Source organism: Hermetia illucens, chromosome 1 (genome assembly GCF_905115235.1).
Source record: "Hermetia illucens chromosome 1, iHerIll2.2.curated.20191125, whole genome shotgun sequence".
Classification (NCBI taxonomy): domain Eukaryota; kingdom Metazoa; phylum Arthropoda; class Insecta; order Diptera; family Stratiomyidae; genus Hermetia; species Hermetia illucens.
The window spans coordinates 51,193,345-51,209,593 of NC_051849.1; the positions used below are offsets into that span (position 1 = coordinate 51,193,345).

At 43.7% G+C, this 16,249-nt stretch overlaps 1 protein-coding gene across 1 annotated transcript in view; it reads right to left on the reverse strand.

Moving 5' to 3' along the window:
- Positions 1-1,137, reverse strand: part of LOC119651261 — a 378,821-nt gene extending 377,684 nt beyond the window's left edge. The window contains exon 1 of the mRNA XM_038054760.1: positions 163-1,137. Coding sequence (XP_037910688.1) covers positions 163-208 — 46 coding nt within the window. The 5' untranslated portion in view covers positions 209-1,137. The remainder of the gene's footprint in view (positions 1-162) is intronic.
- Positions 1,138-16,249: the final 15,112 nt, after the last annotated feature.

Consider the following 16,249-nt stretch of genomic DNA (forward strand, 5'->3'; position numbering starts at 1 on the left):
TACGCATTGCAATGCAACTGGCCAGTCTAATTCGACCTATCGAAGAAAGTCAAGGAACTTCTATAAATGATTGCGTCGAGAGAGTTGCATATGGTAGACGATGTAACGACCAAGTGTACAGCTGAAATCAAAAACGAGGTACTAAACTAAACCAGAACATACCAAAAAAGTCCTCCCAACGTTCCGACTCGTCCGACTCAATATCCATGTTAGAAGACTGCGCACGGCTGGCTATAGCTGGAGCTGCTTTCTGCTGACTCGTTGCACTTCGAAAACTCGTTAGGTGTATTCCTTATTTAGATTATTATAGATCCAAAGGTTCCAAGAATCGAGTAACTTCTACACTCTGTTACATGTACACGAAGAGCCACATACAAATTCACGGATGAAAGGGTAAGAAATGATTACATTCACTGCCTATTTTGGATTTCGAAGCAAACACGTTGTGGATTCACTTAAGACCGCATAGTACCCATAAATCCATCTTAAGATCGCGACCACTACACTCGAAAGGGAGATGCTGTAACCACAACATGAAACGTTATTGACCCCTCGGTGATTCACGACCAAGAGGTCACTGATCGTATAACCCGCGAGTGTAATTTGCCAAATGGCTGAGACTCTGGCCGACCGCCTACAAAGGTCAGTCCCAACAGGGGCCGGCGAATACCAGCTTGGATACCGGAGACTTCGAAAGTCTTACTGCACCATAGACTTATTTTCTTTTTCTCGATACTACATAGATGGGAAAGATAGGAAGGATCGCCTTTCCTTAATTAAACTGTGGTTCTAGTACCTCAGCTTCCCACTCAGGCGGACCAGATCCACCGGATCATGCAATGCGTGTTCAACTACTATTCGATCTTGACCGCACGACTATGTATGAATCACACTAGAAACAGTTAACTGATTTTCCGCAAACTAATTAACTGGGTTTCCTATCATTGCACTCATTCTCCCTGGCTTACAGAAAACGCTCGTAACGATCTTATCAAGGTGTCGAACTCAAGACGCTGCGACCCACACTATCGCGGAATCACCGAATTACCTTCCTTAGCCGCACTCTGCACCGGCTAGCAGCTAAGTCAACGGCAAAACTCAGACTGTTCGTGCATTTTCTGATTTCCCTACGCCATACGGAGTGCCTTGCTCACCCTGTCTATTCGTAGGTTGACTCATGTGAGGAGCTCGTCTCAAGACCTAAGACTCTGCCACTGCTTGGGGCTCCACGGCTCGTTTGCTAACTTTGAGTTTTCTTGTTGAACTCGTGCCACTCTTGCCTCCTACTTGACTTCCAAGATCCAAGATCATCCCAAGCAGCATGTGTTGATCCGAAGGGGAATCATATGTGATAAGTGCATTGTCTATTGGAACGCTGCTAGTGAACAACATATGATCTCTAGCCTATTTCAGAACTCTGATGCAGCGCGGTGTATCTTGTGTGTTTGGATTGGAATATCTTTAGATACTGGAAATAATTGGGGTGTGGAACATGGTTTTTGAATTAGATGGTCATGGTTTATGTCCTGAACGGGAAGAGTTACCGTTCTAGATTTAGCAAAATATTTTTAAATATATGTTAAGCTTTGAATTGTAATCACTTGGAATGTCGCGACGGACGAAACCCGATTTAGAAAACGTCCAGCGGCGGATGCGGACTATGTCCACATTCCGAATGCATCTTCCAAACTCTGCCCGAAAGTGGATGAACCTGCGTCGTGACCTTGCAGGCAGGGGCGTGGTTCTCGTGGTAGCACAAACATCAAGACCAAGTCGACTCGCGACATACTTATTTTTACAGTAAAGAGCAGGTGAGCCCTTACATGCCGTTGTTTTTATGGTAGACTGTGGGCTGACTCCACTTAACTTGAAGGATCGACCTTCCAATCCTCTGAGTGTGAATTCAAGCCAAGCGTGCACGGGGAGTCTTTGTCGGAGGGATTTATGCGTTCCATTTAGGACGGCATGGTTGTCACCTAGGCTTATAAATGTAGAATGAAACAGCGGATGAAGAACGACTAGTGTGGAATGTGTGATTCCGCGTTGATGACGTTGAACCGTCTCATTTTTGGCTGTACTGTTTTGTCACTAGCGCAATACATGGATAGGCACGATGCAGTATGAAAGATGATCCAACAAAACGTTGGACACAAGAATGAGCTGATCCCGGTTTCCCGATATGATCCGCACGTAGTACTCGATAGTTATACTTATTGCACGTGTTGGAACCGGCAAGTTCTAACTGATCGCCATATAGCCCACAAAAGCCTGATGTACTGTTAGATGATAAGGCAGGTTGTTTCCCCATAATAACAACATTGGACGCAAATATAAGGCGAGAAGAAAGAAACTACAGGCCACTGGCTCGTGAAATCAAAGGAATTTGTCGTTACAAGAGGGTGGTTGTAGTTCTCATTAGTCAGATTACAGGCATTATACGTGTCACCCGAGCGGTCCATTACAAAGACCTTTACAATAAACGGGACACTCGGTATGATGAGAGAGATCTGTGTCGACTTGCCAAAAGCCGACACGAACGCACACAGGATATCGAACGCTTCTATTGCGTTAAAGACAAGAACGGCACTTTGCTTACCAATCGTCGAGTGGTAACGGATAGATGGCAAGAATATTTTGAGCACATTCCAAAGGAATTTGTTTATCCTCTACTTCCACAAATGTTGTCGACATTTGGAGCAATTCCACCTGTCAGCGCCACTGAAGCGAAGGAAGCAATAAAATTAATGAAATCGGGGAAAGCCACAGAATCTGACGACATCGTACTATCGCATCTCAGTTCTGCGAAACGAAGAGCTTGGACCCAACACTGTAACTCAATGAATTCTTCAATCAGGTTATTCAGGAAGGTAGAACACCACTGGCACAGTTCAAATATGGAAAAAGAAAGATAGTTCAGCAGAATGTTCAAATCACCATCCGATCCGATTACTTTCCCACACCATGAAGCATGAATGCACTCTTCACAACTGTATTCGTGAAATCGTTGAAATAATCGTGGATCAAGTCAGTGTCAGGAACCATCGAACTACTGACGCAACACATGCTGCGTGGTTACTCATGGAGAAACTTCGTGAGAAGCATCACGCTCTTTATTTGCATTTCTGGATCCAGAGGAAACGTTTGACCATGTGCCACACGGTGGAATGCTCTACGACAACACTTCGTGTCAGAAGAACTCGTGCGCTGGGTCCAACTGCTCTACCAGATCCGAAAAAGTTCGAAGTATTGCAAGTATAACAATGCCACTTTGTGTCTCAAAGATCATCAAAGAAATGTCGTCTCACCAATCCTCTTTGTGCTTGTTATGGGCACTGTCAAACGGGACATCCCGCGTCTTATACGCTGCTTTATGCAGATGATGTTTTCCGCGCGTCTGATAGCAAAAATGATCTCGAGCAACTTGATAGAATGATCACTTCATCCAACACGTCTCAGATTAAATCAGAATAAAACTGAATTTTTGACGACCGATTCCCATGAAACAGGCACCATTACTCTCATTGGCAGCGATCTGTCCAAAACTGAGCTATTTAAATATCTCGGGTCAATGCTATCAGCCAATGAAGACCAGCGGTATGAAATTGCTTCACGTGTTATCGCAACCTGAGTGAAGTGGTATTTCACAACTGGTGTTCTTTGCGATCGACGTATCAACGATCGTCTCAAATCTAAATTTTACCGCAATGTCGTCCGGCCTGTCGTCCTCTATGGCTCTGAATGTTGGCCGACTGTAAAAGACAATGAACGGCGTCTTGTAGTAATAGAGGCGAAGATGTTGCAATTGGCTAGTAGCTTGACACGCTTTGATCACATCCAAAATGAGGTGCACCGATTGTGGTCACGTAATTCGCACTAAGGGGAATTCACTCGCCAAGATTGGTGTGAGCATCGAAGTGGACGGTAAGCGACCAAAAGGAAGGTCAAAGGAACGGTGGCTTGACATGCTAGATGGGGGTTAGAATGCACCGCGATTGCATCCAGATCAGGCTTCTGATAAATCAAATTGTGAAGGGGACAAAGGCTGAATAAAAAAAAAGATTGGGCAGTTGGATATAACTCTGGTTAACGAAGATTTTGTGAACACCTTTCGAAAAGTTAGACTCCCCTGGCTTGGTTGTGCACCAGACGTTTGTCAGCCTTGTACTAGCGCGTTACCGAATACTACACATACAGCAACTTTTTTGAGCTATGTGGGCGAACTACAGGGTAGAGAACTAGCACGCTCGGAACCCAGAAAGATTTCAGACTAGTCTACAAAAGCTTTGAATGAGCGGACCTTTATAGAGGTGTGGTTCGCCTACCCGGCAAATTAGGCGCCTCCACCGAAAGTGCTATCTATGTGGTACAATACATCGCCAGAGCATGTGACGCAGCCTTACCTAGGGGAATAGTGAACTGGACAGCCTTCAATCAGCCTGTCACCCAGCCAGAAGAGCGGCTCAAAGAACAATAGGTAGAATCAGGTAGGAGCTAAAAGAATACGCCTATAAAAAACCCGCAAAACCCTTAAACAAGCTATCCAACGGAGCAAGAGGATATTCGTTAAATAGCTCTGGTCGAAAGCGGACGTAAACCCGTGGGAGAGCGCCTAAAGTATTGTGATGGAGCGATTGAGAGGCCGTTCATCTCCGCCAGCAAAAGGAGGTTACTGAAAGCTAAAAGCGATCTCAGAATGTGACGTCAATATCACCGGGTTGCTGAAGATCTAGAAAATTTAGAATAGGAGACAACAAAGCTCCCGGTCTGGATGGCATACCGAATGGGGTCTTTAAGCTTACCGTGAAAGCCAGACCGGACATATTTGTTGAATTGTACGAGGGAATATTGCCTACGACTTGGAAGCGGCACTACTGCCTAAGGCCGGTAAGCCTCCCGGGGAACCAACCTCCGCCAGACCTAAATGTGTTTTCGACACTCTGGGGACAATGCCAGAGCGAGTAATCTACAAGAGATTACTCCCGATTGTTGAGTGCCTTAGATGGGCAATATGGGTCCCGTGAAGCCAGATCAATGATAGATGCCGCCATATTGGTTACTGGCTTGACCGAGGATAGAGGAGGAGGAGGGGATGAAAGGTGACCAAGCTAAAGTGAGCTGACTCCGCCACGTGATAAAATACCTTATGGGGGAGACGGGAGTCGTTTTAGTTGATAAGAATCCCACAACTGGACTGGACTGTCCATGCCATTGTGTTTTGAAGATTTCTACCTCCTCAAAAAAAAGACAGACAGACGGACAGACCGATTTTATAATAATAATAATCGTTGGCGACTGGTATCCAACGTCAAATCACGATATAAACCCCACTGCCACCGGTGAGATTTGAAACGCCACCTTCCGTACGACAGTCTTGTGCTCTAGCCACTCAGCTATCCAGACACATACAGACTGATTCTACCGACGATTTTGAAAAAGGCTAATATTTCACTCGAATGTCAATTATTCTCGTTAATTATGATCTCAGTATCTTATTTGCATGACGTAGCATGCAATTACTTCACGCGAAAATGATGATTATTACTTATGATTTGACGCTAATGGGTGGATTTGCGTGAAACTTGGAAATATTTGGAATTCCTAGGATGAGCTTGAGGGGGATTTTCAGTAATTTCTAAGAGTTGGTTATATACTATTGGTAAGTTTATTTAGGCAGATATCGAAATGGGACATATTCTGAGGTCTGGATTTCATATAAGCGCATCACTCAGTTTTTTCAGATTTTTGGGTTGGGTAGTTTCATTTTGACTCCTTACTCACGCACTTTGTAATTCAAGTCAAAACTTTTAGTCTCTCCGGCTCTTACTGATTGGCGGTGTGTAGATCACTTGTTTCTGTGAAATAGCGTTCTCTGACCTTTTTGTCGGTGATTTCTCAGAGAAGTTCGTTCAGATTCAAGTTAGAGATCTATGCAGCTTATAGAAGGGCATTTATATGATTGTCGTCCTGCCAACTCTTCGGCATTTGTAATGAAACTAAGGGAAATAGGATGATCAACTATCATCCTGATTGGCCGACGACGACATAGAGGGAAGACCTATCCTTTCAGCGCGTTGATCTCTCAGGCGTCATTTGTTGAAAATCAACGTGTTTATACCGAAACGTGGGTCCGCACCGGATCTTAAAATGACACAACGAACAAGGGAATTAGTGATCCCCTAACACGGGTCCCCACTTGAGTGGAGCTGTAAGTTCCGTGCCCGAATGCCGTGATCGAGAGGGAAAATTCACGACAGAAAATATATGGAAATATAATAAAAGGACGAACATAACGTTAAAGTGTACCGGAATATTTTTTTATTAATCACGAGATTTTTCCAGTGGGAAACAGAAGAATTTTTCAGTAGTTCCCTTTTTTTAAGTAAAACTAGAAACCTCGTAGGTAACAAAAATAAAGTTTTTCTTTTCCTAGTTTTCTTTCCGGAGTCTTCCCAGCGCTGCACACGCGAGCAGGAAAATGCCTCATACACACTCCGACCGCCTCCGAAATTCTCGGAAGCTACAAATGCGATATTCTCTATATGCCGCACACTCAATAGAGAAGCTGTCCGCGCAGCTCCACGAAACTACAACTTCACCACAAATCACTACAAGAGTTTTCCAACGAGAAAATGAGGATTTTTTTTTGCTGAGGATGCTGGGAGTTCTGAGTCCGCATCCACTTGATGATGGACCAGACCACTTGGGAAGCCACTTACTTCCTCTTTTGTGGTCCACGGACTCCCCTTTTTGGTTTAAACGTAGGTGCGAAGTCAGGAGTCCTAGCATTCTCAACAAAAAAATTCACTTCGGCCTGGTTTGACCTTGGGATGGATTTCACTTCAATATAATTCGCACTCAGGTCGTGTTTGCGATTATATATGAAAGGAGCGATTACTACCTGTCGCCACTTTTCCAAAATGAGGAAATTCACGACATCAGCGAAAACAAAGAAAGCTCCTCTTTAAGAAACCACTGTGGCTTCCCTCGGAAGGGGGAGATTAAGTACATCGTTGTGTATGATGTTCCACGGTAGTGGGCCAACAACGTACTTCTGGGGTCCGTCATCAGTGTCGTACCAGAGCTTCATTTCAATTGAATAACTATCGACGATAGCAGTGATAGGCGGGAATACCTTCGCTAACGATTTGTATATTAGATTCCAATTGGACGAATTGAATGTGTTTTTCACATCCAAGGTTACTACCTACTGTCCGGATAGCTGAGTGGTTAGAGCATAAGGCTATCGTACGGAAGATCGCGGTTCAAATCTCACTGGCGGTAGTGGGATTTGTATCGTGATTTGACGTCGGATACCAGTCGACTCACCTGTGAATGAGTACTTGAGTCAAATCAGGGTAATAATCTCGGGCGACCGCAATGCTGACCACATTGCCTCCTACAGTATAATGTAGTGTACCGTTTCAGTCTTGAATGAAGTGCTCTAACACACTTCAATGCCCTGATCCAATATGGATTGTTTGGCCAACGATTATTATTATTATTAAGGTTACTACCACGCAATATTTGCTGGTACTACCCTTTCCGTGGATTGCATCTTCGGCCAAGCCAGTAACCAATTTGATGGCATCAATGGTTGATCTGGCTTTATGGGACCCATACTGCCGATCTGAAAGGCCGCCTTGGTTGTCAACAACCGGGAGTAATATATTATAGATAACTCGCTCTAACATTTTCCCCACAGTGTCTAAAAGACATATGGGTTGGAATAAGGATGGTTCACCTGGAGGTTTACCGGGCTTAGGCAGAAGTACCAACTTCTGCCGCTTCATGCCATTGGAAATATTTCCTCGGGTATGCACGCTTCAAACAACTCAGCCAATATGTTCGCACTAGATTTCACGGCAAGGTTAAGGGCCTTATTCGGTACTCCGTCCAGGCCCACCGCTTTATTGTCTCCTATTCTTCCGCAGATCTCCAGCAGCTCATCTCTGGTGACTGGCGGAATTGTCGTCAAATTCAGAGGTGGTTGGAATGTATCGGTGCTCTTCTCTTTCTGGGGGAATAACCCTTGGATGATTTTCAGCAAGCGGGTGGGGCGCGTGATCTACGGAGCTGAACGATTTCTGAATCGTCCCATCACGATTCTATGAGCACTCCCCCACGGGTTTACGTCCGCTTCTTAGCAGGGATCCTTAAAACGTTTCACATTATATATGCATATATTACATGCTGGGTTCTAATGGGACAAATGCATACTCAAATGGCCTTATAAAAGAAATACACAAAACCTTTCACGCCTGAAGCGTCCAGCTTCCGGTTTCCCAACTTGTTTCTCCGATAAATCAGCGATAAATTGGAAAAATTACTTTGAGCGCTTTTTCCCGCCCAAAAATGGACGATAATGGCAATAGTGAAAATGTTTACTTTATCACAACTTTTTTCAAAAACTGAAATTCTGTATAAGATATGCTACAAAATCATGCATAACATTTAACATAAAAATTAAAAATACATTCGTTTTTTAACGGGGCTTGTCGGGAGTGGTTTTAGTGGCGTGTTCAGGCAAAACTTTTGAAGATTCCCACCTCCTCAAAAAAATGTCTGCATCACAATAGAATATTTTTTTTTCTTAAATTATCGTTAAATGATATTGTTGAACGTCGAAATAAAGTCTGTCACTTGTATTTGCAGTAAACCGAATTAATTAAAAAATCGAGATAAACAAACGCCATCTCTGTACTAGCTAGAACGATCTTTTTGTACCGAGTCCAGCTGATCATCGTCCAATTTCTTTAGCCGGACTGGATGCTGCTAACTCTTGCTTTGGCTGACACCAACCTTGAACTTCAAATTCAAAATCGGCGGTAGCAAAAGCAACAATTATATAAAATTTTCCTTATTGCACTCGCCTCCGCCAGAAACAACAACAGCGTGTTGCATCCAATAACATGCAGCATGAGCAGGCCTGGGTGCAAGCAAAAGGCCAACGTTCTTTTCGCTTCTTTTGAACATTGCGTTGTAAAAATAAAAACTTCCAACCGGAATCAAGCATTTTGTAGGAAAATGCGCTTTTGAGTTTTGAGGAAAACTACCTGGTAGTAGGTGGATATATGTGAATGCCGGGACGTGAATTGAAAGGAGTATATTGGGAAAGCTAAGGAGTGTTAAAACGTAAGAAGAAGAAGAAATGTTGCATATTACTAAAGGCACTCTAACGTCAGATTGTCACTGGACAAGGCGAATGAAAAATTTGAAAAATACGACTGACGTCTGCATTATTTTAAAATATTCGGTAGAAAGTATGAACCTGCCTTAAAATACTTCAAGATATTGATTGTGATGGTTCTAGTCTCTGTTTAATTCTGTCTTCGGTTTGTATAATAGTTTATAGTACGTACTTAAACCAGTTCAGACACCCACCGTTTGGGACATGTTATAATCTTCAATGGATGTCATGAGTTTTTAGCAACATTGTGTCTTAGCTAAATCGTTGCCAATATAGAATGCATGCAAGCAATGAAGTGCACAAAAAATATCCTTAGGAACCTTTATTTTTTCATTGAAGTTTTAATCAATTCAAATGATTCATGAAATTTCTAAACATTACATGAATCGTTACAATGAATACATTTATTTAGTTGTAAATGAGTTTCTGAGCTCAAGTTAACACAGTTTCCTCGGCCATGGCGGTTGCCAGTGCCAACTCGTTACCCAAAGTGATTTATTTCCTACGATGGACGATAATTACACCGTCGTATTTTACTTCATTCCAATCGCACAATTGAGCGTTGCAGACAGTTTCAGAGGAAATTTGAATGAAACGCGACACTCCAGCTAACTAGCTATGACCACGTAATTTTCTATTCTAGTTCGTTTCAATTGGGACGACTGCATTCAAGCGCAATGCAACGCCGGCTCCAAGTGTAAATCTTCATTTTGAAGGTTAATTTCAGTATTTAAATAATAATGTGCATCGATTGCAGTGCAATTGGTAATAGATTGAATTCGATGCAATGTAGAAATTGAAAAGGAACATTTGGCTCAAAGGCCAAATTGTAATGTGGAGCATATAAAGCGGGCCTTCCCCGTTTTAGTTGGGCCTTTTTAGCATACTTTCCTGGATTTTGGTTATCAAGAGATAAATCGTCTCACACTCATATTGCATGGCCACGAAATATCAACTAAATTTGCTGCTAGTCGTCGAAATATTCATCAAAAACGCAAGTTTATCTTATATTCCACTTAGAAGATATTTGAGACATTGCTTTGTCAAGTCACCGGAGATGTTTTGAGGGTAATATTAAGCCTAATTTACAAGCTGAGTATTCAATCCCGTTAGAGATGCGATCTCAACACTGTGCATAGTAGAAGAGTTCAGTATTAGTTTAATGGGGCCTAACACGGCGCCTCGAAATGTTGATATCTTAGCTCTGAAATGATTGCCAAGCTCTGCACGGTGCAGCATTGTGGAGCATTAGCACCACTCAACTAAGTTTTACATTTGTCGTGGTTTAGAACGGGGATTCCCGTAAGTCAATCCTTTATAAATTTTACCCTAGATCTATTTGAGGAGCACATGCAGGTATGAAAGTTTATATCACATTCCGGTAAAGTATGACTATTTCAACCATTTTTCACATTGTCATGCCGTCGAGTTTTGTTTTGTCTATGCACCAGTATTCTAGGTTTAACCGAACTTTTTGTTTGTTATTTAAATCTTTCAAAACTTGTTGATTAAACAGTTACTATGTAACCAAAGACTTCTAAAGAAAATAAAAGATGTTGCCACAAACCTCTGAAATTTTTCATTATCAGAAATATCAGTAACGCGTTGAGAGTTCTCCTAAGCTTGGTTTTTGTGCTTCAGCCTTGGTCCCGCTCAGAAGCGGAGTCTCAATCATCATCATCATTATCACCGCGCAACAACCGGTATCCAGTCTAGGCCTGCCTTAATAAGGAACTCCAGACACCCTAAAAGCTGTCTAGTGTCCTGACTTACGCCATCGCTCCATCTCAGGCAGGGTCTGCCTCGTCTCGTGCCTTTATAGCCTTTCCGAGCTAGATCATCCTCATCCATACGGATTAAGTGGCCCGCCTACCGTAACATATTGAGCCGGATTTTATCCACGACCGTGGTATCGTTCATAGATTTCGTCATTATATAGGCTACGGAATCGTCCATCCTCATGTAGGGGGTCAAAAATTCTTCGGAGGATTCTTCTCTCGAACGCTGCCAAGAGTTTGCAGTTTTTTTGCAAAGAACCCAAGTCTCCAAGAAATACATTAGGACAAGATCATAGCCTTGTAAAGTAAGAGCTTTGATCCTATGGTGAGACATTTCGAGTGGAACAGTCTTTGCAAGCTGAAATAGGCTCTGTTGGCTGACAACAACCGTGCGCGTGCGGTTTGATGTTGTTGGTTGGTTGGTTTTCGGTACTGACGTGCCTGCCTTCATTCATACGCCAGTAGTTGCGTGGACTTAAAGAGGATCGTACCTCTTGTATTTACCTCAGCATCACGGATCACTTTCTCGAGGGTCAGGTTAAAGAGGACGCATCCCCTTGTCGTAGACCGTTGTTGATGTCGAATGGTCTTGAGAGTGATCCTGCTGCTTTTATCTAGCCTCGCATATTGGTCAGGGTCAGCCTAGTCAGCCTTATTAATTTCGTCGGGATACCGAATTCTCTCATGGCTGTGTACAGTTTTACCTTGGCTATGCTATCATAGGCGGCTTTAAAGTCGATGAACAGATAGTGCAACTGTTGTCCATATTCCAACAGTTTTTCCATCGCTTGCCGCACAGAGAAAATCTGATCTGTCGCTGATTTGCCTGCAGTGAAGCCTCTTTGGTATGGGCCAATGATGTTCTGGGCGTATGGGGCTATCCGGCCTAGCAAGATAGAGGAGAATATCTTATAGATGGTACTCAGCAACGTGATACCTCTATAATTGCTGCATTGTGTGATATCTCCCTTTTTATGTATGAGACAGATAATGCCTCGTTGCCAATCGTCAGGCATTGATTCACTGTCCCATACCTTGAGCACAAGTTGATGAACCACTTGGTGTAACTGGTCGCCTCCATATTTAACTAATTCGGCTGTAATTCCATCGACTCCTAGCGACTTATGATTTTTAAGCCGATGAATTGCACGGACTTTTTCTCCTATACTTGGTGGTGGCAGTATTTGTCCGTTGATCTGGTTGTTCAGTAGCTCATCAAAAGTACTCAACCCATCGCTCCAATATACCCATTCTGTTGGAAATCAGATTTCCCTCTTTGTCTCGGCAGGATGAGCATCGAGGTGTATAAGGCTTCATCCTGCTGACTTGTTGGTAAAACTCCCGCGCCTGGTGCGGTTGCTCCCTGTACTTTTCTAGTTCACAGACTTGTTGGTTCTCCCAGGCTTCCTTTTTCCGTCTGTGAAGTCGCTTCTCCGCTCGACGGAGTTCGTGATAAGTCTCTGCGCGTGCCCGCGTTCTTTGAGAATGCAACATTACTCGGTATGCGGCATTCTTCCGTTCCGTTGCTAGCTTACATTCATCGTCAAACCAGCCGTTCCGACTCCTTTTGCGGCTGGCGCCAAGTATATTTGTGGCCGTATCCATGATAACGTTCTTCAGGTGGTTGTGAAGATCATTAGTTGATGCTTCATCTCCAGGTCCTCTATTGACTGCGGTTATTGCGGCATCCATTTCCCTCTTATAGGTGTCGCGGAGGGTTGTGTTGTGGATGGCTTCAGTATTCACTCTGATTGATTGTCAGAGGGGATTGTAGGTGGTGTCGTAATTCGAGCTCGGAGCACCATACCAACGAGATAGTGGTCCGAGTCTATATTGCCCCCCCCCCTAAATGTTCTGACATTCATCAAGGCTGAGAGGTGGCGGCTTATAGGTATACTATAAACGGTGAAGGGGCACAATACTTTTTTTAAGGACGTAGTGCAACGTCCCTTGACAATATTATTATTATCAGAGCGACATATGATGACACAAAATATCACACGCTAAGCTAAAATCTGAGGTAAAATCTCAGAGAATTTTGGGGTCGAAGGCGGAATCAGGTAGGGTTGCATCCTTCATCGATATTATTTCTTCTTGTTGACGATGACGTTTTTCATGCTGCTTTGTCCGGTGGAACAGTTCAAAGGACAATGATATCTCTCCTTAAACCCCTCGACTACATTTATGGCATCTGTTTGCTTTCTTGTCGGGTCGTGGCCCTTGGCCAAGTGGATCTAGATTTCGAAAGAGAGGCAAGTAGAGTTGGACTGAAGGTAAACACCAATAAAACTGGGGTTCCCAGTCTAACGAATCCGTCGAGAACTCCACGCAGCATCGAGCACGTATGCAGAATGGTTAACTCCTGTATGACTTGAACGAGACTGTGTGGGAGTCCCGAGATACAAAGGGAAGCTGTGAGGGACTTAGGTACAATATCCGTAGCTAACAATATTAAGGGAACTTCAACTACCCGCTTGAGACGTCAAATTTCTTTGATTTCCCGAGCCAGTGGCTAATTGTTCACCTTCTTCTCAACGTTCAATGCTGCTATTATAGGGGATAGTAATCGTAACTCTTGGTCACCAGTTTCCGCGATGACTGCAAATCGTACACGATCTCTGATGATGGCGGGGATTGTGTTGATGCGAGTAGTAAAGCGGTACTGATCTGCGACTCGCTGCACAGTCATAACACCATGAATCATAATTAAATTTATTTAATTTGAGGACTTCCTCTCCGCCCATTCCTCCCTAGTTCCTCTAAAAACTATCTTTACATAAAAGGATATTCTCCAAAATCATGGCCTGAGGATATCAATGTAGGGTGGGAATCTCAGAGGCCACGCTTCGTGAAACATCTGAGGCAAAGGAAACATTGATCGAGGATCCTCCCTTCCGATCGCGGCACTCGGGTCCAGAGTTGTATGGCTCCACGCGCGCGGTCGAGCAGTCCTTTTCTTATTTTTCATTTCAGATTAAGCGCGCGTGTTGTTTATTTCGTTGGGCTCGCACGAATCCCCATGTTAGGTTTGGTTTCCAGGGTCAGGGTCAGGGTTCAAAATAAGGACACGTGAATTCTTTTGGATACTGACACTCGAGGAATCGAAGTGTTCAAAGGGTCGCCGCCACTCCCAACTTTGCGAGGCTGAATAGCACAGAAGCGTGCAAGCACGTGTCGACGGAACACTTCGATGGAGCTTCAAAATTTGCGGGCAGACCTTCGTGGCCACTTTAGTCAATTTTTTTTAGGTATTCGGGATAGCTCTTTTGACTATCGACCATCAACTTTTGTAATAACAACCGATCCTATTTCCCGTAGCTCCTTTTCGATAACTGGCGGTATCAGGCACTCGTTGGCTTGGCCACTGTTTGTCTTCCGCTGTCTTGGTGGTAATCAAATAGAATGATAACAATCTGTTTCACGAGGCGTGGACGGTCATCTGGGGTGATCTGCATAGCTTTTTCATCACCATCCAGTAGGTTCCGTTCCAAGGGTTTATATCGGCATCTTCACACACCTGTTTGAAACAGTTTCTTTTACCTTTGTGAATTGCCTCCTTTAAGCGGCCAAGCAGTTGTCTTCTTCGATACCGGATTTTCTTCTGAGCCTCCGGTAAAGACTCCCTGCTGCAAACATGCGGCTCTCAAGCTTTATATTTTGTTGTTCCACCAGCAGTTGCAGCAGCTCCCTACTGGGAAATAGTCGCCTTCTGGTCATAGTGCATCGCATACTTTCATCACCTATTGCGTGATCTAGGTGTCTTCTTCTAAGTAGCTATCAATTAGGGAGAAATCAGGCTCAAGTACCGCAGAGAAAGTGTCCTACTCGAAGGCTTTCGCCGTCCATCTTGGCACCCGACAATCTGTGGTTGCTCTTTTTCGAGTTCGATTCGTTCTTGACCTCCATGTACATTGCCTGGTGGTCACTGTGAGTGTAGTCCTCACTAACTTGCCAAGCAACTCTTCTGACTAAAGCGGCGTTCACGTATGTCAGGTCTACTATAATCCCAGGCCCCTTCCCTTCAAAGTGAATGAGGTCTCAACATTCGCGAGCATCACGTCAAGCTCCGTGAATGCCTCGAGCGGAATACGTCCTCTCACATTCGTTGTCCGGTTGCCCCATTCAAGAGCCAACACATTAAAATCACCTGCTATGATTATCGGTCAACGTCTTCTTGCATCCGCTGGTTGGAGCATAGCAGCTGTAGATATGAACTTCCTTCACCTTGGGTCTGATGAAACCTTCCTCCGGGAGCTCCATTATTTCCTGGAAGGTTTGCTCTCCGCAAGTCCATTGCGCTGTTTGGCCCGTGCCCGTTTGATCCTTCACCCAAAGGCCACCACCGTGATTTCAATATGCCTCACTAATTATGGCCACATCTATTTTTTCGCGCGAATGGTTTGCGAAACTAGATCCTGCGCCGCCTCGCATGGTTGCCTTTGCCTCGAGGTAGATATTCGGTTAATATCGCAAAAATGACGGCTCAAGTTGAAGAAACAGATTTCTAACGCTTAGTTCACGGCATAAGTTTATACTAAGACTAAGTAATACATATGCTAAAATTTCCGCAAAAGCCCCAATAACTACTAAATCTGCGAATTAGGTAAACTATCTTAATTATCATTTCCGATTTGCATTATTTCAAAGCGTCTGACTGAAATTTTGAATGCAAGTGATCCCTGCGTAAATCGTAAAGTTTTTGATTCTAACTCCAAAAAAATAAAAGAGCGTTCCATGTGTTCCTCTTCGCTAGCTGCTTAACGGAAGAGCGCTGAAAGTGCATCCCCTTGAATCGAAATCTAAGTAGCTACGAGATACTTTGCAATATGAGGCAACATAAATAATATAAACGTAGACGGTGTCACCTGCGTTGCAACAGTTTTACCTTGGGTCAGAGTCAAACCGCTGATTTTGAAGGTACAAACCGTCCCTTTGATATCTTAAATGTGTTATTGTGCAGATCTCAAGATTCAGATACTCCATAATGGTTCCATAGTGCTGCAAGAAGCTAATGTTTGAGGGTTCGGTCGTTTAGAGTTTAGTCTGCGGTTATGGTTACTTCTTGTGCTTATTACAATAGTTCATTTGAGAGTGCGGCACTTTGATACTAACGTAGCTGGTCGCGGTCTGTCCACGTATGCTAACTCCAAAGCGAAATCAAGACCGTCTAACTGAAGCATCTGCAGCCGGTAAAACCTTAGTAGGAGTTAGTGTAGAAGTGCTGTTGCAGCTAATTTTTTCGTTGCTTGCATTTAGAAATTTCTATCGGACGGATTTATTGCAA